This window comes from Ischnura elegans, chromosome X (assembly GCF_921293095.1).
Source record: "Ischnura elegans chromosome X, ioIscEleg1.1, whole genome shotgun sequence".
Taxonomy (NCBI): domain Eukaryota; kingdom Metazoa; phylum Arthropoda; class Insecta; order Odonata; family Coenagrionidae; genus Ischnura; species Ischnura elegans.
This window is the reverse complement of record NC_060259.1, coordinates 1226578-1251546: the sequence shown is the minus strand read 5'-3', so window position 1 is coordinate 1251546 and position 24969 is coordinate 1226578. Positions and strand designations below refer to the sequence as shown.

General features: G+C 37.9%; 1 protein-coding gene across 8 annotated transcripts in view; it reads left to right on the top strand.

Moving 5' to 3' along the window:
* The window catches only part of LOC124170521 (zinc finger protein 467-like), a 232469-nt gene that overhangs the window by 43341 nt on the left and 164159 nt on the right, over positions 1–24969 (top strand). For all 8 annotated transcript variants that reach the window (XM_046549295.1, XM_046549294.1, XM_046549297.1 and 5 more), the window contains one exon: positions 24199–24438. In XM_046549295.1, the coding sequence (XP_046405251.1) occupies positions 24199–24438 (240 nt within the window). The remainder of the gene's footprint in view (positions 1–24198; positions 24439–24969) is intronic.

The following is a 24969-nucleotide window of genomic DNA, read 5'->3' as shown; positions in this document are numbered from 1 at the left end:
CTTTGAGTGTGTTTTTGGACCCTACGGGTGCAAGCTTTCTTATCATAAAAAGACCCACAGAAAGTTTTTTATTCAGTTCAGAAACATGTGATGACCAGTCAAGTGTATCTGAGAGGTGAATGCCAAGGCATTTTATTGTTGTTGAAAAGGTAAGCAGACGATTGAAGGGTAAATCTTCAGCTTGGTGAGGGTTCTTAATATGGAAGCAGATGTAACAAGTTTTGGCTTCATTTAGTGCAATATTGTTCAGGTGACACCATTCCAACATCTCCTGAGTTGTAGTTTTAGCATATTCTGTTAGATCTGAAGTATTGCTAGCAGTCAACAGATAAGTTGTATCATCTGCATACATAACTGTGTGACTCCGGGTAAACTGCTGAGGAAGATCATTAATAAAAATAAGAAACAAAAGTGGGCCAAGTATTGATCCTTGTGGGACACCTGCTTTTACTTCCAGTAAGCTTGAGATGGTTTGCACTATTCCAGCTGTGGAGTGATGTGAATAACACACTACTTGAGTTCTATTTTCAAGATCGGAGGTAATCCTGTGTAGAGAGACACCAGTCACGCCCAGACTTTCTAGCTTGCATTTTAAAATCATGTTATGATCAACACTATTAAAAGCATTTTTGAGATCATACGAGACTCCTAGGACATGCTGTTTTTGGTTCAAGGCCTGTAGTAATAAGTTCAGATACTGGAACATTGCAGTATTAGTTGATCTACTAACTCGGAATCCATGTTGGGAGTCAGTAATTAGGTTGAAGGAGTCTAGGTAGCAACTAAGTCGCCGATGATATAACTTCTCAAAAACTTAAGAAAATACTGACAGAACAGCGATGGGCCTGTAGTTACATGCTTCTGAGGAAGGACCCTTTTTTGGGATTGGTGTAACTTTGGCTTGCTTCAGTGCAGAGGGAAAGACTCCAGTAGTGAAGGATAGATTTATAATATTAGCTAGGGGCAATGCTATCACTTGTGAGGAGGCATTAATGACAGATAAGGGAATACCATCTGGACCTTTTGAAGAAGAGTTGCGAAGAGATTTAATAATGTTCACTATTTCAGAGGGAATGGTGGGTGTTAAAAAGAAAGAATTGGGAGAGGTCCTGCGTTGAGGACGGACAGGGGACATGTTTGTGGGAGGTGGAGTATAGCAAAACTGTGAATTGAAGAAATCACCAATTTTTTGTGGATTATCCACAGTGTTACCACTGAAGTTAATGCTGGAGTTTGAGGTACCAACAGAAGATTTAGTTAGCTGGTGAATAACTTTCCACGTATCCCTGACAATGTTGTTTGAGTTCCCTAAGTATTTGTCAATTGCTGCCTTTTTCTCCAAGACAACACAATTCTTGAAATCCTTGACAGCATTATTGTATTGGCTACGGAGGGATGTATCAGAGAATCTGCTTTGGTAATGATGATGACGAAGGTTCTCTGACATCATTCGTAGTTTTGGTGAGTCAAGTTTCAAACTCTCATGGCAATTCCTAGTTTTAACCCATTTGAGGGGAAAACGAGCGTTAAAATATGTTATTAAGGTGTTCATAAATGCTTAAAATTTAGTATCAACGTTTTCACTAAGGTAAACGTCATCCCAAGCTTCAAGAGAGAGGCAGTGGGTGAACTCATTGATGTTATCAGTAGAGAATATACGCCTGGATACATACACTGGCATGGGTTTAAAACTTAGTATAGATTCATAAAATAGACTCACTAGAAGACCAAAGTGGTCAGAAAACCCTGCACATATAGTTTTGCAAGAGACAGATGAAGGAGAAACATCAGAAATGAAATAATCAATAAGTGTACTTGAGTTAGAAGAAACTCTGGTAGGTAGGTTATTAATAACATGTAAACCAAAAGAAGCCAACAAGGTGATGAGCTGATGTTTAGCAGAGGAGTCATTCATGAAATTAATATTTAGGTCACCAAATAGCAGTATACCTTTGACATTTCTGTTGCAGACATATTGGAGTGTATCACTGAGAGCATGAAAAAAGTCGGAGGTATCACCATGAGGAGAAATATACACTACTAGAATTGCATACACTGATGAGTTCAGCTTAATCAGAGAAACGGCACATTCAAAAGTTTTATCGATGCAATTATTTAGATGCATGCTCTTAACATCACAGCCTATTTTGGCATACCGTATATCTCCGAATATAGTCCCCCCCCCCCGAATATAGTCCCCCCCCAATTTTGAGACCTCAGTTTTGGGAAAAATTTTAAAATGTAAAGGAAGGCAATTTTTCTGTGGTTAGCAAGTTAAGATTCTAGATTCGATAAAAACTATTATTTTCTGTGAAGATTAAGAACAAATCTGTTCACATATTTTCCATCACAACAAAATAACTATACCTAAAACATGTTGTGATCCATTGCATGTATCAGTAATTTATAGTTCCTTAACCAGATGTAATGAAGAAATGAGAAATTTTTTTAAGTATCCAAGGCTATTGTATTTTTTAAACCTTCACAAATTATTAATATTTTTGATTTCCAAATGACTACAGACAATGTCAATATATAAGCTTTAACTTAAAGCCCATAAACAGTATTGCATTTGGCCCTGAAACTTCCTTAGATCCAGTGTAACACACCCATCAAGTCATCACAAATCCAAGTGACCTGAAGAATTTAGGAAATCTAAATAAAATTGTGTTAAATAAATTATAAATATTATAAAAATATTGCTATCAAATGCCTGCTAAGCAAAACAATTAAACTACAGGATTTACAAATATCAAAGTAATAAAATTAAGAAATAAACTTTTTCCAACAAACATTAAAACTGAAAAAAAATTATATCAATTTTCAATGCCTCGTCGCGAATCATTGCATAAGTTACACAAAGAGCTTCTGCTCTGCATTTGCGCACAAAAGCGACGATATTTTCCTCTAATTCTTTGAATCTGCCGCATCGAGACCCCCGAAATGACTTCCGCGATGTATTAGCGCTTTGCAAGCGCTGTAAATACTATGATTTACGGCGTATTCTGCAACGGCTATTTTTAAATTGGCATCGAAACTCCATCTTTGAAGGCCTCTAATCTGCGGCAGGATTGATCCACATCTTTCTACTTGATCCATCACCTCACTGTTGAACGTAAAATTATTTTTAATAAAGAAAATATCGCGGAAATAATTGCGAAACGTTATGCGACGTAATTTATCGATCCTATTTACCCTGACGAATTGAAGATATTCCTCAATAAATTGATTACACTTTCGATGCTGAGTCGCTGTATTTCGATCAAATGCAGTAATGCCGGCGCTTCTGGTTTAAAGTCGTCGATTATTGCGCCTTTTCAGAAACAAATGCATCACCTATTGCGCATTCTTGTCCTGCGAAGGCGGTAAAGGCAGTGGTTGTAAACACGAACCGCACGGGCACATGGACGTATAGTAGCTACGGACGCAATGAAATGCTAAATCGTCACGAAAGGTTAACTTTATCTGTTTATTTTTCGCAATTATTTAAATCGTGTAGTTATTAAATGAGCGACGGGTACATATACCATTGATTCAATTCTAGTGTTCGATTAATGTAATGATAGTGTGTGTTTAGTTTTCATTTTAATTATTTACTGTTTTGCGTCATTAAGTGATCAGTGTCGATTGAATTATTCTAACAATACTTGTCCAAGAAAAATTAGCGGCTACCCGATGGATTCCGTGAAAACGCATATTCGATATGCTATTTGAATCGGAATAATCGTATCTGTACAACATTTGTGGTAAAAATTGTCTTAATTTCCGGTAAAACGTGGCAGTATTTACTAATATCTCCGATTATAATCCTCATAAATATACTCAAATAGAAAGACTACGAGAACATTAGCCATTATGCCGTTATTTATTACTTTATGGTCACCTTTAGTATGCTAAACTGGATTACACTCGATTATAGCCCTTACTTTTCCGCGGCCATTTTTGGAAAAAAGGGGGGGACTATATTCGGAGATATACGGTAAATGGAAACACATTTAAAAGTATCACGACAGTAATAGGAGATTAGATTGTATCCGTTAACGTTATAAGCATTGATTTCATCTCTAGATAGCCAATGCTCACATAGAACAAGGATATCAACACCTTGGCTATGAGCAAATTGCTCAAGTAGTAATCCATTTGTCGAAAGGGATCGTATATTCATATAGAAAAACGTTATAACCGAGGGAGCTTCGTTGGTAGCATCTTTAATAGGTTGTAAATCATGATCACTTAAGTCATTAAGACGACTGCCCTGAAGCATGCGGTGATGCTTTCCCAAATGCGGGTTATTCGATCAGCTGTGTAATTGTTATGTTGATCTTGAATGCACCAGTACTTGTGTTACTATAAAGTACGGTTCTTGAGGTTCCATAATTTTCAACTAGATGTAATGGTTGAATTTTGTACTTTTTTTGTGCTCGTGGATGATAATTTGAAATGTTGTTTCAAAATTAAAAAGGGAAATAGCGTCTTTTAGTTTCCCTGTTTCTTAAACACAGCAGACTCCCGATTATCCGGCTGCGGTTTATCCGTGGTGCGGATTATCCGTGCATGAGTTTCACTCTCGCTCAGTTTTTCTGCGATCTTTATAAAACAAAAATAAAATCGGGCACAAAATCATCAGAATTACTGCATTATTGCTAGGATACACCGGACTTATTATTTCCGTTAGAATCCCCTTCGTAAAATGGAAGCGATTGTGCACTACCTGCATTCATGGGAGCACTGTGTTCCTGTTTTCCAAGCCTCACAGTGTGTGACCGCAATCTGTGATCACAGATACATGTCCCGCAGCAGTTGCAACCCAGGAAACCTGTGCATGATGCGGCTACGTCGCGTGGTGTCTGACAGTGTAGTTTCCAACATCAAGCAGTAGTTTTGAAGCATTTGTGCAAACCTTTTTTCAATAACCGTGAGCACACAGCCACAGATGTGTGGTTTTTGAAACTAGGCCTTACATAGAGCATTAACAATACGAGTACAACCATGTTATCACCGCTAAAAAGATTGCGAACTGACGAAGAAGGTTCTCAATGAGTCCGAGAAGCATTCTAAAATATCAGAATAACGCATAAATAATAAATATATTGTTTGTTTTACGTAAATTATAGATATTACAAGACATTGAAGTGAAAGTTTGGGTTATGTGTGTTTTCCGATTATTAGTGCCGTCTCTCCCCATCATTAGCCCAGTGGGATGATTGCGAGTGTGCTGTATACATATATGGTCCAGAGGAAATTTGACACCCAACACCTACGCTACCAGGATCACATCCCCAATCTTCCCCATGTTAAAATGCCCTCATATAACATAATTCGTGTAGTGCAAAGACCCCATGGAACGCATTTCTTGCACTATAGGCTACGAGGCATGGGTGCACCTCGAATTCTCAAATTGTACAAAGCAGAATAAATGTAATTCTTCTATTTCACTTGATGAATGTATAAATAAAAAGGTATATATCAAATACATTTTTAAAATAAACTTTTTTATTTTGAATATATTCCCCACATTGATTGTTGTTGTTTTACATCAGCTATTTTCGGTTGCACTTTTCCTAAGGTATACATTTTCGTGGGGTGACCTTATTTAGACAGACTTGTCATCTCCAAAAGCCAATTTATTTTTTATCATCTCGACTTTATTTGAATCTTGAAAATAACTGATTTTGGATCGTGCATCAAGAATTGCAGCAAAAGTGAATAATTGTTCTTTTTCCAGAAATTCATACCAACTTTTAATGGAAAATAGCAAATCATTGACGAAACATTATAGATGACTATGCGAAAACTTCTTAGTTTTTTGGAAACTAATAATGCTACTCACAAGGGGGAAAACTTATCAACAGTGACTGACTGCACTTCCACTTGCAAGAAATGTTGCTCCTTCAAAACATCCAGAACATTAATCGATTGCTTGATAGCATCCCACTGCAGTGGAGTTATGTCTACATTAAAACTCACGTTAAGGCAACTAATATCATTTCTTGCTTCTGATTCCAGAAGATGCCTCATCATTTTCAAAAGCAAGTTCCATTCTGTAGGTTCATCCTGGATGAGCTTAGATTCAGAAGAGGTGAAAATAATTTTTTGAATGTTGCTGTATTGATGGTATGCGTTCAGCCAGAAGCCCACATATGTGATCGTTGGATTGCAGACAAGACCCACCCGTGTTTTTTAATATTATTTAAACGAAAATCTTGATCCTTTTTCGACTGTGACGCGTCATTGCAAAGACGTCATTCAGCATAGAGAAGCAAAACTGATTTCAGGGGAAGCCCGCAACGTTGTAGTCTTCAAATCTGTGATGAACTTTCAGAAGAGTAAATGAATATCGAAGTTACGTATGCTATATGAAAAAAATATTTATAAATTTTTCATGTGAGGATATGTTTACTTTGATTCCTCTTACTTAAAATATACCACAAAAAAGAAAATCACCCCGTGGAAATGGCGATATCCAAATGGCGACTTTCATCTTTGTGGGTTATTTTTTATTATTATTTTAAGGAATAGGACTAATACCAACATTCCCTTACATAAAAAGTTTTTTTAAATTTATCAGTCAATACTTTTCTCTCCCTTACGCAAATAATTCATAAAAAGGTGATTTCATCCCCATTTTGGAATGGTTGCTAATGTGACCTCCAAAATTGGCAATGCCAAATGAGCACACTCTGTGTACTTTTGGAATATGCCCATGAAATACAAGTTTAGATAGATACATTTCAATAACTAAAGCTTATGGATAAAAGTGCACATAATCACATGGCTCGATTAATGTCATTGCACTTATTTAACCCGTTCGAAGAATTCAAGCGCTAAATACCTGTCAATATACGAAGTGAAATTACTTGACCATTCCATTATTTTCCTTTAATTCACAAAACCATGCTTTAGCAAAACCATAGTTTAGTAATCAAAATTGCATGGTGGTAATTCCTTGCATTTACTACTTCCTTTTATTGCTATTGTTCATGATAGATACAATCACATCCCACAGATGCCATTTTGAATAATGTATCACATTTTTCAGCACACATCACATCACGTGTTTTCTATCATTCGATTTATTATCTGCATTGAAAAATAATCTGGTAGGCACGCAAAGAACATCACTGAAAAAAATGTTGTTTCCTAAGGTTCTTTTCTAGATTTACTTTGGCACTGAGTCACCACAGATAATCCATCAGGGTCGGAGTTCCAGTATTCTACACTTCGGGTTTTACATCGCAGGCTTCACCAAAAATTTTATAAAACAAAATGCCCTTAGGAGATTCAAATCAGCTCAGCCAGCCTTCGGAGTACTTGATGTATTCAATACATATCCTATCACTAAAATATTCTGCCTTAGCCTTTAGCTTCAGAGGTCTTTGCTGAGAAGTACTTTCCTACAACCATATGATCATTTTTAAAAGTTAAGTTCTAAAGAGAACGTATTCAAAAAGCTCTCCATTACTCATGCTAGTCTTGTGCTTGCTTTGCTGACACTCAAATCAGCGGCAAGTATGTTGCAGTTTCTGTTTTGGCAATAAAGTGTTATAAGAGTAACTATATGACCAATTCTTGGTTAAAAGTTTCGCGGGTACTTGTCTTGTTGAATAAAAACTTTTGGGCTATGTCGCTGCATCAACTTTTGGGTGGCCCCAACATTTTACGTCTTATGCTGGTTGTTTTCTAAAGGGAATTTTCAGATTCAACATATCTACATCTACATAATACCCCGCAAGCCACCTAAAAGGCATGTGGCAGGAAGTGTTAGGACACCAGCCGTATAAAGCTTAAAAAAAAAAATGAGGTGCTCTAACGAAGTTGGGACTAGCGTTTATTAAAGTCCTTTATGGTTCGGGGGAAAAACAAATTCCCATATCTATCCCTTCGGCAAAACATCTTTCTTGATTTATCACTTCTATTGGACCTGGAAATATGGTGTGGCTCCAATATTATGTTCTCTGTGTCGCTCTTAAAGGTATCCATTCTCAATTGTTCAAGCAATCTAAGCCTAGCGCGCAGCCTCCGAGTCTCCAGCGGCTCCCAGCCTAATTCGCTTAACATCTGGGTAACACTGACTGTATGCCTGTAGCAGTTTTTGACGAAACCCGCAGCCTTCCTTTGTATTTTATTCAGTTCGCGGATTAAGTCTTTCTGCACCGGATCCCATACGCTTGCTGCATATTCAAGGTGCAGTCGGACAAGAGCAAAATAGCACCTTTCTTTTACTTTCTCATCCGAAAATCTTCCCACAGTACGCTTGACAAATCCTAATTTCTTCAGGGCTATGCCGCAAATATTCTTTAAATGCGTTCCCCACGTGAGGTTCGAGGTTATCGTAACTCCCAGGTACTTCACTTTGTCTGTTGCCTTTATGTTAATACCATCCACTGCATAAACATGGTTAGAGTTGGACGAATTCTGCAAGAAATGTACCGCCATGCATTTGCTCAATTTAAGTTCGAGTCCCCACTCTTGGCTCCACAAATGAACGTTGTTTAAGTCAGATGGTAGAATTTCATATTCAGAGTGATTACTTATTTCATAATAGATGACAGCGTCGTCAGCAAATAAACGTATTTTACTGCTAATGCGGGAGCAGAGATCATTAATGTATATAATGAACAACAGGGGGCCGATTACGCTTCCTTGAGGAACACCTGATGTAACGTTTACAACATCGGAGCTAATTCCGTCAAGAACAACTTTTTGTTTACGATCTCTGAGAAAGTCGCGTATTCAGTTTACAACTGTCTCGTTTAATCCGCATGACTGTAATTTGTATAAAAGTTTGTTGTGAGGTACAGTGTCGAAAGCTTTCTTAAAATCTAGAAATAGTGCGTCAACTTGTCTTTTCGATTCACCAGATTTTAAAGCGTCGTGAAGAAAGAGCGCGAGCTGAGTTTTGCATGATCTACCTTTTCGGAATCCGTGCTGACAGTCATGGAGGAAGTTACGTCTGTCCAAGAAAGTCATGATATTGCTAACGATGATATGCTCAAGTATCTTGCCTATAATCGATGTTAATGAAATCGGTCGGTAGTTGCCTGGGTCATGTCTGTTTCCCTTTTTGAATATGGGTGAAACGCTTGCAATTTTCCAGTCGAGCAGAAACCTCCCTTCGGAGAGTGACTTCTTGAATATGATCTCTAAGTAAGGTGCGATCTTAGGAGCTAACACCTTGAGGACACGTGCGGGTATTCCCTCCGGACCCAGAGATTTACTATTCTTAATCGATTGTAGTTGTTTAGTTATCCCATCACGTTGTATAGATATTTCTTCCATCGATTCCTCAGCATATGAGATGTATAAATTAAATAGAGTATCGTCAGTAGTGTATACACTTTCGAAGTGGGAATTTAAAGTGTTAGCTTAGTCAATATTTTCGGTGACAAGTTTACCATCTTTATCAAATTACGAATCTACGGTTGAATCTTTTCCCTGAAGCTCTCTCGCGTATGACCAGAAGGATTTCGGATTTTCTTCAAGTAATTCGCAAAGTACTTTTTTCTTAAACTTTTGCATTGCAGTTTGCATTGATTTCTTGGTTGTTGAGCGTTGTGCAGCATAACTTTCTTTCGCTTCAAGCTCCTTCGATTTATTACATGACGTAATGGACTTTCTGTTCAAGTTGTATAGTTTTCTCTGTTTCCTAATTTCCCTTCTGACATCGTTGTTGTACCAGCGAGGTTCCTTATTATCACATTTCAGTTTTTGCGGAATACGTTCGTTGATTCCTTGGCGCAGAAATTCTAACAAGTGTTCCCTTGTTACATCTGTGCTTTGGTCCTTGAATTTTTTGTAGGAGTCATTAAGCATCTCGCCAAATTTAGTGAAGTTGCATTTATCAAATAAGTAAATACGGCGTTTTGGTTTTACGGCTGACACCAGGCCCGGACTGGCCCGCCGGCCCATCGGCCCGTGGGCCGGTGCGCCCTTAGAAAAATGCGTTCCTGCGCCCGCAAGGTGCAGATACGTATTTTCTAAAAGGTGCTCCAGTCAATTCAAACCCAACACTGGTATACAAAAACAACTTATACAAATTATACTGTAGCTAACAAGACGACAGCGACATGCTATTAATGCAATGACGAGCAAAGGTCGCGCTTGTGCTTTGGTTAAAGGTTTGCCTTGCGCTTGGGCTTTGCGAGACAACGTTGACAGCTGTGGCGGCGCTGAATGCAGACCTATGATGCAGACGACATGGCGCCAAACGATAAAGAGATATATTTTTAGATACAATCCTTCTTCTCTGCAATTATGACAGAAACTTAGAAAATCATGTGAAAAAAACATTCAAATGAGTAAAGCTGCGTTAAAATCAGCAGACGATGATGGTTTTAAAGCCAGAGGAAGGGAAAGCCAGGTGACATTTCTGAGTAAAACCGCCGTTAATAAAATAATGAACATTATAAAATGTTTGATCAAATCAATTATCGTTGATGAAGTAAAGCAAGCTATGTTGTACTCTGTTTTAATGGACTCAACTACAGATGTCTCTGGTTTCGACCAATGTGTCATTGTTTTACGATACGTGTTGGGGACAGAAGTAGATGAAAGAATAATTGGCTTACAGAGCGTGCCGTCGTCGTCAGTAGGAGAAAGTTTATTCAAGACATTTACCGAAGTGATAAGGGAAGCAGGACTTGATATAAACAACTGTATTGCCAACTCATTTGATGGAGCTGCAAACATGAGTAGTCAATATAAGGGCGTTTCAGCCAGGCTGCAAGAGCAGATCCCACACCACAGTCATACATGGTGTTATTCCCATTCCCTAAACTTGGTTATGGTAGACACATCACAAGTTTTGACGGCTTCGGTTTCGTTTTTTGGTTTACTGCAGCAAACTCAAGTGTTTGTAAGGGAATCACACAAGAGACTAGATATTTATTTGGAGCAACAGCCAAGTTATAGGTTGGGTGCTATTGGCGCAACTAATTGGAGATCAAAGAGTGACGCCACTTCCAAGATCTTTGGCTATTTCCATAACTGGATGAAATTGGCGGAAGATGAAGGAAAACTGCATAAAACTGTGTACATAGAGTTGATCATTTCTCTTTCTATCGTGGCAAATGCCCAATAATTAAGTTCCAAAATAAGAAATAGAGCAAACAGTCTTCTTCAAAAGTTTTTGTCGTTGGAAACAATCCTAACTGCTATGATGTTCTTGATTATTTTCAAATCAACAACGCATTTGTCAGACTATCTTCAAATAAAAAAATTAGATTATGCACAGGCTTGGAATTTGATTTCATCAGATCAAGGCAGTCTTAAGAGAGTAAGAGAATAGTGTTCAGGCATTTTCCATGCTGCAAAAAACTTTGTCGAGTTCATGTCAAAAAGTCTGATTAATAAAATCGAAGAAAATCCAATTCTGGATCAATATTCCAACAACATCAGCATAGAGAGTGAATTGCCAGCCAGAAGACAGAAGAAACGGAAATAAATGCCAGATGAAACAAGTGATGATGTCGTAGAAACTCTATTCAGCAGTGAAGAGAGTTTTAAAGTTAATGTGTTTTATGTAGTTGGTGACCAAATTAACGCCAGTATGGAAGCAAGGTTTTCAGATCAAAATCGAGTTTATCAAGATCTTTCATGCTTTGATCCTGTAAGATTCTCTGAGTTAAGAACAAGTGGAGAACCAGAACATGCATTGGAAAAAATGTGCTCTGTGATCCCCAACATTGACAAAGGCAAGTTCCAGGAAGAACTGGAATCATTTATTGAGCAATGACCATAGCTTTAACACTAGAAGGACGGCAGGGGTCATTTGACCCATTTTCAGAATTCAAATATATTTTTCTCTTATTAAAATATTTTTTTTAATTTTGAAACTCTTTGACTTTGTACATTTTGGTCTATATTTTGATAAATTAGTGAAAATTCAACAATAATGTTTTGTTTTAAATTTTTATGACGTGTTATACCTAGAAGGACGGCTAGGGGTCATTTGACCCACAACTGGTTTTCGCGCTATTTTCTTGCCCGTGGGCACTTTAGTGTCATGTATATCATATAATCAGCAAGAGGCTAGTGTGGTAGATGATTTGCTTTATTTTGAACCTGGAAGTACCGGTTCAATGCCAGTTTGGTCCCAAGGGCTCATATCTATATTCGAAAACCTAGGCATAGCGACTTGTAGTGCTCAATCTTTCGATATTTTTCGGGCAGCAAAGGGAAATAAAACCTTTTCAATCCTTGATTTGCGTAAATTCATGTCATTATTATATTTTAATGTTGTTTTATTTATTGTTCAATGATTATTGTATTACCCACACCAGAAAATCGTCACGTATCCCAAGAATTGTTTTCCGTCGTCCAAGATTCAGAGCTCTTAGAGACATTATTATCAATATCGACTCATCAGGTTTATGAATAACTTTCATTTTTCTGGCCTGACGGCACTGTCACTTGACCTAACCCCTTTGCCGTGTGTCCAGCATTAGTGCCGCCTGACCCCATCGGGGTTTCGGGCGGGTTGGCTGCACGCTGCGTCCTGGGGAAAAATCCTGTCTCTTTTTGAGAGAGCGGAGGAATTGGGTGGACTGTAAAATTCTACTATAAATCCTACCCTTGGAATCCGCACGTAGGTCGGAGAAGAAGCAGTACTGCAAGTTCCTGGAAGATACCAATCAGGATATGGTTGGCAGTTGAGTCCCTGCCTTTCGAGCGGCCATTAGCGTTACTTCTGAAAATGTTGTCCTTTTGTATGAATTTCTAAAGCTCTCCAGCTCTCTATACCTCCAATGCAACTAGAGAAGATTCTACCATAATGCGCTTTCGTTTGTAGATTTTTTTGCATGCATATCAGTAGCGAGTTGGGGAAGAAAGAAAGAACTCGAGAAATATATCAAGAGAAGAGAATCGTCGCGATTCAAATAGCTGAAGGGAATATTGAAGATCAGTCAGGAATTAAGTCGTAAACATCAGTTGAAGGACATTTTGACCAATCCATCAACATCTGCGTGTGATGGAAGCGACGAAGTCCAAGACAGGGAATCCGATGGCGACTTTGGCATGATAGCAAATGCACAGCTCTATCCAACAAAATGCAGCTGTCCTTTTATGAGGTAAATTCCATATAAACCAGACAAATTTGGAGTACTGGGTTTTGACAGATGTGAAATGAAAATACAGCCTAAATGAATTTCCATATTGTGGCAAAGATGATGATTGGCCATCAAATCAAGCGTTGGGGAAGTAAATAGTTACTAAAGTGAGCGTAAAATACAAGAATTCAGGAATTAATGTAACTTGTAACAATTATTTTCCATCCATCCAGCTAGCAGGAAGTCATAAAAAATGGAAAACCTCTTGCATGGACGATCTGAAAAAACAGGCGTGACGCACAAATATCCAAGACCCCTAAAATAGCAATGTAATCCATTCAATGCAAGTGTTCAAAAATACCTTAGGCCATACTCTTATGTAGAATCAGGCAAACTAGAACAATAATGTACTTTCACTCAGCAGCATGATCTCAGACGACACTATTTCCGAATCGAATAAAAGAATACCAGAGACCATCCTATTTCATAATAAAAACAAAGCGAGAGTAGATATGATGGAGAGCATGTATCAAGTTATTTACACGTCTCCAAATCCAACAATCATATCTCCACGGGCACAAAAAAGAAAAAGGTGCCAAATGCCATCAAATTGAATCATTGCACCAATTTCCTTTCCATTTTCCAAACTCTTTTTCATGTGCAAATGGCTGGTGCCCTAACACCCCCTGCCACACGCTTTTAAGCGGCTTGCTGGTTAGTGTGTAGATTTAGATGTAGATGAATGAATCGTCCAATGAACGCATTCAGCGCAAAAATATTTTGTGAAAACGGCGCTGAATAAATAGTCTGTCAGAGATTTACAACAAAGTAATAAGTTTTAAAAATTTTAATGCAAATTTTGTAAACCCAGTACCCCTATTGTTTAAGCATGTAACACAACTTTTGTATTGAGTGTATGTATTTTCATTATTATATTTGCTATCGACTACTATACACAGTTTAATTCATGATTCTTTAAAATAATTGTTATTAACTTTTGACGATGGAAATAATATTTAATAATGTAAAATAGTGTTTTTAATGAACTGATTCAACAATTAATATGATTAAACTGAATATTGGTTGAAAATTAGGCGTTTAATTCCAAAATACATTTTAGGGGTCAAATGACCCCTAGGTAGCGCGAAACTCCCGTCCTCCTAGTGTTAAAATGAATTTACAAGATCACTTTCAGAAGGACTCCAGTGACATTGACGCGAGTTTAAGTTCTAAATCAGAAGATGAAGAAACGATTTGGTGTAAAAGCAACAACAAATGCCTGTGTTAGATGAGCATACAAGATACTTTATCATTACAACATGTACTCGTTAATGTATCCGCTACTCCATAAGGCTTACAAGTCCCTTTAAACAATACTGATGACCCAAGTGAGCTGCGAATGTGCATTTTCAAAGCCGAAGCTCATAAAATCGAGAATTCGTTCATTCATGAGCAATGAGAATTTGGAAGCTCTCCTCTTGATGCAGTGGGAACGAGAATTAGTCACAAAGATAAGCAATGAAAAAATTATAGATGAACTCTGTTTCCAAAGCAAGGAAATGAAGCACCTACTTTCCTTATGATAATAAAAGTGGACTCCAAATAATTGGCCTTCATTAAAATTAGTTATAACCTCAGTTTTCAGAGGCTGTTTTGTATTTCTACAAAGATAAATCGTATTTTGTATTAATTTTATTTCATAAAACAGTTGAATACATCTCTTGTTTCATGTATGATTTGGATTGCACAAATGTATACATAAAAAAACCCATTTTTGACCTTAATCTTGCTTACAAGTTTTATCTTTCCATTATTCAGACATCGTTAATAGTGGCAGTAGTGTAATTTGTAACATTAATAATAAATATCTTTGAAAATATTAAATATACAATATTTAGAAAATATCTATCTTAAGTGGAAGCCAATTACACATGGTCATTTGGAGTATTTGCTTGTTAAATTAGTGTACCTTCTATCACATACACGTTGTAATAGTAAAATAGCTTTTTTGAAACCATTGTTGTGAAAAAATACCACATTTTTTTCAAATTTTACTTTTTGAATTTCAAAACAATATCCCATAACCCTACCCTCGGATTGCGCCCTTTCTGAAGCTGAAGGCAGCGCCCTTTTAGAGGTCCCAGTCCGGCCCTGGCTGACACTACATCAGTTTTTAACGTTGCAAAGATTACTCTGTGATCGCTTTTACCATCAATAATATCGACTTGTTTTATCAACTTAGGATGGCTTACTGCTAAAAGGTCTAATATCTTATTTCCTCTCGTAGGCTTGTCAACTACTTGGGCGAGAGAGTGATTTGCAAGTACGTTGAGTATAACCTCGCTGATTCCTCTATTCCTTGAATTCGGTTTTACAGTGTAAGTAGGGGAGAGTTGGATAAAACGGGGTATCGTGGTTTTTTTGTTTGGTATGTGCTGACACCTACCATTCAACTCTCTACCTTCTTCGTTAGCTCCTCACAACCATTTTGACTGTACGAGCTATCCGCTGTGAGCACGTGTGAAATTTCTGCACTAAAAAATACTTTTTCGTGTGGTGCGATGTAATTTTTGTCTCTGAAGTGAGTGATTATAACTGGAATACCTTCATTTGAACATTTCAAAGTAAGTTTGTTGCAAATTAAGCATTTTTTTCTCCATTTAACGATGTATATTTCAATGTGAATATTCCACTCCTTTTCTGTTGAAGTCGTCTGCTTCATAAAATGGCATGGTTGGATAAAACAGGGTACTACTAAGTTGGACAAAACGGGGTAGTACCCCGTTTTATGCAACCGACTTTGAGTTTCAGTCTGAACAATTGACTTGAATCACAACTAGTTTAATACTACACTAAATTATAATAGTTATCATCATTGCTATCATTATTGTTTTAATTAGTAATACATTATATTATTAATAATAAGCTTGAACAAGGCTTGGTTGTGCCATAAATGCGAATATGGCTCCTTATAAAAGGAAGACAGAAAGACATTCATGGTCACAAGAGAGCATGAAAAATGCCGTAGCTGCAGTTCTGGCCGGCGAAATGGGTTATTTGAAAGCTTCAAAATCGTTCGCCATCCCGCAGACTACTCTCGAGGCCAGGGTTAAAAAAGCCCGAACTGGGCTCTCTGTGGAGGATGCTACAAAGAAAGGTAATAAACCTAAAATAAATTAGTCACATTATCAATATTATCATCATTGTTATCATTAGACCTATTATTATCAGTATTATTAATATTTTTACTTTAGGTCTCGGTCGCTATAAGCCTGTTTTTAACCAGAAGCAGGAAGAAGAATTAGTGCAGTTCATTCACTTAATGGAGAGCCGACTGTTTGGATTAACCATTGAGGAGCTGCGTAGTATAGTCTTTGAGCTAGCAGAGATAAACAAATTGCCACATAATTTCAATACAAAAAAGAAGCTTGCAGGTAAATGTTGGTTTTATTCATTTTTAAGGAGGAATCCAAGTGTAAGCCTCCGATCTGCAGAGCCGACGTCTCTTGCCAGAGCTGTAGGCTTCAATCGACCGGTAGTGAAACAATTTTTTGATCTGCTCTCAGAACTTTATCAGAAGCATAACTTCAGTGCAGATAGAGTATTTAACGTTGATGAGACAGGAATAAGGACTGTACCCAATAAGCAATCAAAGGTTCTTGCATTGAGGGGTAAACGACAGGTTGGAGGTTTGGTTTCTGCAGAGAGAGGTGTCTTAGTGACTGCAGAGACCTGTATGAGTGCTTCAGGGATTTATATGCCCACAATGTTTGTGTTCCCCCGTCAGAGAGCTAAACCGGAACTGCTTGATAATGCTCCACCAGGGTCAACGGCAGAATATCACCCGAGTGGATGGATGCAGAAGGATATATTCCTGAAATGGTTTGCACGTTTCATTGAATTTTCCAAACCAACAAAAGAAAAGCCAGTGCTTCTGCTTTTGGATGGACATGCAACACACACCAAAAGCATTAGGTTAATTGACATGGCTAGAGAAAATTACGTCCATCTATTATGCTTTCCACCTCATTGTACACATCGAATGCAACCCTTAGATGTCGCATTCATGGCACCATTAAGTAATTATTACTCTCAAGAGGCAAGGAAGTGGCTTCAGTCTCATCCTGGGCGCGTGATCACAATCAGTCAAGTTGCAGGGCTGTATGGAACAGCATTCATGAAAGCCGCTTCCATTGAAACTGCAGTAAATGGTTTCCGTAAGACTGGAATATTTCCCTTGGATCCGGATGTGTTTTCGGATTGGATGTTTCAGCCTGCTGAAACAACAGACACACCAACGGAAACCACCGACAAGCTAGTTGAAACAACAGAGACACCACTTGAGAGTAACGCTGTCTATTCCCTGAAATCTGTTTCAGAGTCACCATCGAGAGTGTCTTCTGATCCATCTCCATCACGAACTGCACAGTCAGAACAAACTGCACCTTCAACGTCAGCGTTTCAGGTCTCTCCTCAAGATATAAAAGCAGTTCCAAGAGCAGAGAAAAGAGAAGGAACCATCCGAAGAAGGAAAAGAAAGACAGCTATTCTGACAAGTTCTCCTTATAAGAAAGAACTTATTTCATTTTCGAATCAAGGAAGGACCAGGGCTAGCAAAAGGAAACTTCAGACGGAATCCATGCCTGAAACTGATTCTGCCGATAAGTCTGCAAAGCCTAATTTAGAGGGCAGGAAGAAGAAGACAAAGTAAACTGCTGAAGAACATTAGCCATCGGTATAATAGCAAGAGGAAGAAAATAGAAACACCTCTTGCATTCACAGCAATGACCTTAATTCGAAGTCCAAATTGGAAGAAGGGTGGATAAAATGCTTTAATCGCAATGAATGGGCTCCTGAAGAGTGCACTGGTATTGACGATGTATAGGATAAACTAAATAAATGTGCATTTTGTGACTAGGGTATATATTGATTGCTTGAAAAAAATTATTTAGACATACTATGCCTACAAATCTAACGTAAAACTTAGTACCCCGTTTTATCAGACCGGTCTGATAAAATGGGGTACTTGACATATAGCAAGAAAATATTAACTATCTTTGTTTTAGCTGCTTAAAATTTTATTTCATTGTCGTCAACTTCTAGCAGAAATATGAAGCTTTTTTTCAATAAATAATTACCAGAGAATCATTGCTTAGTTTATGAGATATGGCAATTCATTTGTTAAGTACCCCGTTTTTTCCAACTTTCCCCTATCCCAGTTTATGGATGGAAGATTTAAATCTCCCCCGATTACTATTACACTTTTACTGTCTCTCTGAGTAAATGCGGATACATATTTGATTTTCTAGAAGGTACATAATATCGACTTCGGAGTTCGGCGGTCTATAAAAAGAGCAAACATGAATACTCCAATTGTTTTGTTGTTTAATTGTACACCATACATTTTCTAATTCTAGCGATACACTTAATTTCAATTGTCAATTATTTCATGGGCAGCGTTGTGTAAATGTGATTTAACTGCTATAAAAACTCCACCACCTGTTCTATTGTGTCGATCGCATCTGTAAATTTTATATTCTGGAGGAAAAACTTTACTGTCGCTTATATCTTCCATAAACCAGCTCTCTGTCCCGATGACCACGTCTGTGTCGTGAAAAATGTGCTCGATTTTGATGCGCTTGTTTTTTACGTTACGGCAATGAACTACAACAAGGTTAATGACATATTTTGTAGTTAGAGTTTCGGTTGGTTCTTTTCCAAGCTTTCGTATACTCAGCAGGTGAATTTTATTAGCAGTACTAATATATTTGACATGTTTTCTTTCTATGGAGCACACGTTTTGGGAATAACGACACTATTGTCTGGCGTTACCGCTCCTAAGGTTACTTTCTTGTGAAATCTTTTGCAATCCGGATTTCCTCGGAGGCTACGCTTAATTAAATCCTACGCTTAATAAAATTAACCTTGAAGGCTTTAGCTCAGACCCTCTACCTGGAAGTCAATTGCCCGATAACCTATGACGGTAAAAATTACGTCTCAACCAGTATTGCTTTAAAAAAAACTCATTTCCACTAGCCCCACGCTTAATTAATGATCTAACTTAACTCATTCTGTTAAGGAGACGAGATAAATTACTTCGGTAGGCCGGCTATCTGGACCCAATGACGAGGAATACTTTTGGCCATTGCACAGCTATGGATTTCGATTAATATATAAACAAAAAAGAAGAATTGAGGCAAGCATTAGTATTAATATGTGTAAAATGATAGAAATTTCGTGTTTACTGAGCGCAAGTTCAAGTTTTATCACGAGAGCGATTAAGATTTTTGATTAGGCTACACTGCGTTGCAATGTTTAGGAAGGAATTTGCGCTATATCGAAATTGCGCTAATTGAAAATGCGCTATACGAGACATGGGTGTACTCTTATCCGTCCATAGATGCAATCATTCTCTAAGCAGTGCTTAAATAACATAGATAGATGCATGCACATGTTATGCATATCCTTCACCACAACCTGGAGATAAGCTATTACAGTAAAACTTTGATTTTACGCAGTTGGAGGGACCGAAATATGGGCACTGTGTAAAATCAAAGTGTGTAAAATCGAGAGTTGGTATTGAGGAGGAGTATAGTTTTCAGGATAACACTAGCTCATTATTGCTCGGAAAATGAAGCCTAATAATCTTATTTACTCAAAAGCAACACCAAAGATGACGTGTTACCTTAAGAGAAACAACTTTGCATTCCTGAACAGTGTTTCCCATGGTTGAACAAAATGGTTGAAATGCCAGCATTTCTGGCACTAAGATTACTTCTGTTACCTAGGAGAAATTTCGGAATGGTGATACTAAATGGTCGCAGAGAAGCTAATTTTCGAAAATATTCTCATTAAAAGCAGTTTTCAGGATATCCGTGTAACCACCAGCAGACAAAAAAAGATTGGAGATTGAAGAAATGAGATACCTGAGGATAGTCATCCAAATTAACCCCATTAACAGGGAGCAAAATTTTGCTAATACATCACAAAGGCTTTACACCCTGTGGGCCTGGGTTCAAGTCCTGGCAGTAGCAGAGACTTATCAGAGATGGCCCTATCCCTACTTGAGTCTAATATGGAGGGCACTTCGAGTGCACCACTCTGTCCATCAGATGGGAAGTTAAGTCCTGGTCCCTTTTGAGCTTATCATTACAACCTGGCTAATGCCAACATAGGGTTCCTATCCCCCCAGCCCTTACTTCATGGCGCTAATGACCCCAGTTGTTGGTTACCTCCAAATAGCATACCATAGATAATACGGAGCACACAGGACCCGGGATATTCGGAAATTCAGATTTTTGCGGTGCTTAGATCACTTTTTTTAAGTGAGCTATTAAAATGACCGCGCAACTGCCGTCATGCCGCCCGTGATGAATAAAAAATGACTAATAGTCCTGAAAAATTTTCCTTCTTTATAATTTATACGCATTAAAAAAGCATTTCCCCATGAAATTTTAGCATTAGTAGATTGACTCTTCCGGGAATAGCTTCTCTGTCGGCATTCTTCCGCGAATTCAGCGCCGGTACCTTCGACTCTCAAGCCGTGTGACTCAGCTTCACGTAATATTTTGCTTCCCCTTATCTGATAACAACACCGGACACTTTTTGTATTTCGATTTAATGGTGCTAAGCCATTCCTGAGTTTAAAGGGACTGCCTTATCACTCACGTCTTGAATTTGACTTCAACGATTACATGACGATTGACGACGCGAGTTATTCTCCGAGGGCATTAACTCCCGTTCAGTTAAAACGCTTTCCACCTAGCGGAGTTAAGCTAATAGCTATTCAAGTTCCAACCATGTTTAACTTAAACCGTCTGACAATGAGATACAAGTTGAGTCGGTTCTGATAAGCGCGCAGCGCAAGCAATTTTTCCTCGCCTCCATTTGTCCCGCAGATGTGGGGTTAGCCTGGGAATGAGACAATGCATGCTGCTTTTACCATCGTGTTGAATCACCATCGACTTACGTCCATACTAGAAGTACTGAGAAGAAGTACATCTTTTTTGGATCACCTTGGAAGCCAAAATTTTGGCACGGGAGTATTTTCAACGACTCATTTCGCCGTTATATTTCGCTGGGGCGACGGAAAACATAGCGTTGGCAAAATTCTAGAAAGCCTTGCGTTGGGGATAGATATTCCGTAGCTCATAATTCTGGATATAAACAGCATCGATCAATAAGTCGAATAATAAACGAAAGGTGATAATGTTAATATCTCCAGCGATCATGTCTTAATCAAAAGTAGTTACGCATACATGGCGATTGCCGTGTGTTTTAGGTTTCGATATCCTTCTACGGCGAATTTGAACTAAGAGCGACATTCGCGTTCGTAATGGAGCCTGAAATATTACTGAGAGGGCTCACGGGGAAGCAATAATTAGATTCGCGATGTATTTAGTTTCACGCTCAACAGCGCGATGTCATTTCAACCGTTCCTGTAATCATTTCTGCAACTCATTGAGACGAAATAATAACCTAACTGCATATTGCTCTAGTCGGATTTTCAAAACAAGCCGAAAGACAACTGCGTAAAATCAAGATTAGCGACCTCTTAGGGACTGGGGTTATGCTGCGCAAAATCGAAAAACTGCGTAAAATCAAGAAAAGATGTAAAATCGAAGTTTCACCATTGCAATTCCCTATGCTTTCCGGCCGGACTTGAGTGCCGCTGCGTAAAAACGAGACTTGATGTAAAATCGAAGTGCGTAAAATCGAAGTTTTACTGTAGTTTTTATTTTTAGTTTGTGGATGGCCACATTGTGTGCAAGTGTTTCAGTCATACTTAGGCTGGTATGTTCCGGTTTGCTAGTGAGCCCCAAGTTTTACTTGAGTCAGTACAGTAAAACCTCTGTGTAGTGAACCTCTTCACATCATAAACCTCCATACTTTATACCACCTCTACGGTCCCATCAGATTTACATGTAAATTTATTGGCAAACCTCTTTGTAGTGAACCTCTTTACCTCATAAAACCTCCACTTATCATACCAAGGAGATACCCCTGAGACGGCCTAACTACCTCCGCAAATCATACAACTAGAGACCATTAATGCAGATGCAATTACGTACATGAAATGAAATTGTCAACGATAAATTTTTTACCCTTATTTTTTTCTTATAAACCTTTTATATGCTGTAATTTTCACGCTAACAATTAGTTATGGCCATTTTGTTCCATATGAGAGCATAACTTACTGTAAATAGAAATAAGTTAATGGTTTAAATGACAGTAATATAATAATAATAATAATATATTTATTTATATTCTGTGGCAAAGCCACCTTAGAAAAACAATACATTTACATTATAATATATCAGTCGGCACTAGTGAATACAAATAATAATATTATAGATGTGCACATTTACATTACATATGATATTATTTAATAGTGTTCAAGAATATACAATATACAAAGGTGGGAAAGACTTTTACAAGGAAAAAGCTTTATAAAGATATTTCCAGTATTTATATTTAAAAGATTCTATTGATTTCACTTGGGTTAAGTTAGTTGGCAGAGAATGCCATAATTTTATTGCACTTACAACAAAAGATTTTCCATATACATGACTTTTGTGTGGTGGAAAGTAAAAATAAACTTGTCGTCTAATTTTTAATGAGGATTCAGTAGTCTGTCTTATGGGAAACATATCATACAGATAAGCTGGCTTATGATTACGTATTAATTTAAAAATGAACAATCCCAGGAGATATTTTCTCCTAAGAGAAACTGGTAGCCATCCAAGTTCCCGAAGGTGGGGACTGATGTGTTCAAACTTCCGTTTACCATAAATAAATCTGGCACATGAATGCATTAGCCGTTGGAGCTTAAGGTTTAGTTCCTCAGTAAGGTCATAATAAACTAAGCAGCAATAATCTAGATGAGGAAATATCAACGTGGAAATAAGTTTCTTTCTGGTGTCCATAGGAAGTAAATGTTTATATATTTTCAACTGATATAGTGTGGAATTTATTCTGTTTGAAATTTGGGATACGTTATCTTTCCAGGAAATATTATTACTAATAGTGACACCAAGATTACGAGCATTCTGGGAATAAATAATTTCATGATTATCAACCTTTATTTTTGGTATTTGGTCCAAATCAATACGCTGAAGCATACGTGTGCCTCCCATAATTAGGGCTTTGGTTTTGGCACCATTTAAAATGAAATTATTTGATGCAGCCCAAGAATGCAGTTTTAGCACGTCAGAATTCACTTTGCTTACGGCCTCTGCAATTTCTTGGGGTTTACAGTGGTAGTAAATCTGTAAGTCGTCTGCATAAAGCATATATCTACAATATTTCAGTTGCTGAGGCAAATCTAGAATGTAAATTGAGAAAAGAAGTGGCCCAAGTACCGAACCCTGGGGAACTCCAAGCATTTCTAAGAACTTTATACCTAGCATACACTTCAATGTTTCTAGACCTAACATAGGCTCGATGAATCCTGTCTCTTTCTTTCATTTGCTGTTTCAGCTCTTTAGTTAACCATGGAGCAGCATGGCGACGTGGGTTGATTGTGCGTAATGTAGTGTGATTGGATATACAGTTGAGAATATTTTCATTAAATAATTTAACTTTCTCATCAATATTGTTCGAGGTGAATACAGTACACCAATCTTTTTCAGCTAGATCATTTATAAAATCATCAAGATTAGCATTTTTTAAATCTCGATAACTAAATGGGGAAAGGCTAACTCTAGAGAATTTTAACTTATAGGTGATATGAATTAAGTCATGGGACGAGAGAAATGGAACAGGACATTGTGATGCGCAGATAACTTTATCCTCGTCATCTACGATGAAGTGATCAAGCCAGGTATCACCATGAAACGTATGGTGGGTTGGTTGAAAAGGAACCATATACATTATTGCTATGAATAAAACCTTTTAGATAATTACTGCTAGTGGACTCTCTAGTTAAATCAGTAGTGCCTTTCATTTCCGAGTGATAAGAAAAAATGGTGTCATCACTGAAACCTCTCTATAGTAAACCTCCATGCATCAAATTGTCCCAATTTTGCTCTCCTCCATGACAATGTAAAGAGGCTTTACTCTATATACGGTATATTATTAGGAGGTATATGTGGATTGAAATTTGGCCTTTTTGTCAGGGAAATAAGATTTGTTTACTCATTTATTTCAGCTGGATCGTGAGTACTGTGTGGAGGAAGATGACTATTCTCCTGATGGTGGACGTGTGCCCACGTCATTGGAGGCTGGCTGTTCAGCAGAAGGAGCACGTGACGTCGCAAGTGGCGATGAGGACGTTGATGGTAACAGCAGTCCGCCCGTTTGTAGGCCACCGAGACATTACTGCAAAGGCACAATCAAGGATGAAGGGGAACGCGATCCATTGAAGATCAGAGACCAATCAGGAAACGAGGTGAGTGTTTAAGATTGGCTGGTTGACTTGGATCAGAGGGAAAGACTCCCTAGTACATTTATAGATACTGTAGGCACACTGCGTGATATCATAGAGTGGAGATGAGACCCACAATTATTATTGGTCATCATAATCATCACTATAAGCAGCTATACAGTGAGTCCTCGACATACAAGCAAGATGTGTTCTGAGACCCATTTTGTAAGTTGAATTTGTTTGTACATGGAAAACCTAAGCAAGGCATTAAAAAAATGTAGTTATCCTGTATAATGCAACTCTGCATTACAGTTTTATTAAGCGTTAATTCATGACAGTCTCCAACTGATATATCATGATTCTCTATTGGCCAGCAGTTTCCTGATACTCTATCAGTCAAACTAAAAATTGCTGTATATCAATCCGCATTTTGGAAGGCGTGTTTTCTAGTGATGAAAACACAGTACTTGGCAATGTACTGAGGTCCCTGTGACGATGCCTTCATATAAGCTGGTTTTTGATTGGTATTCTGTTGGCACACAAGTTCTTCTGTGC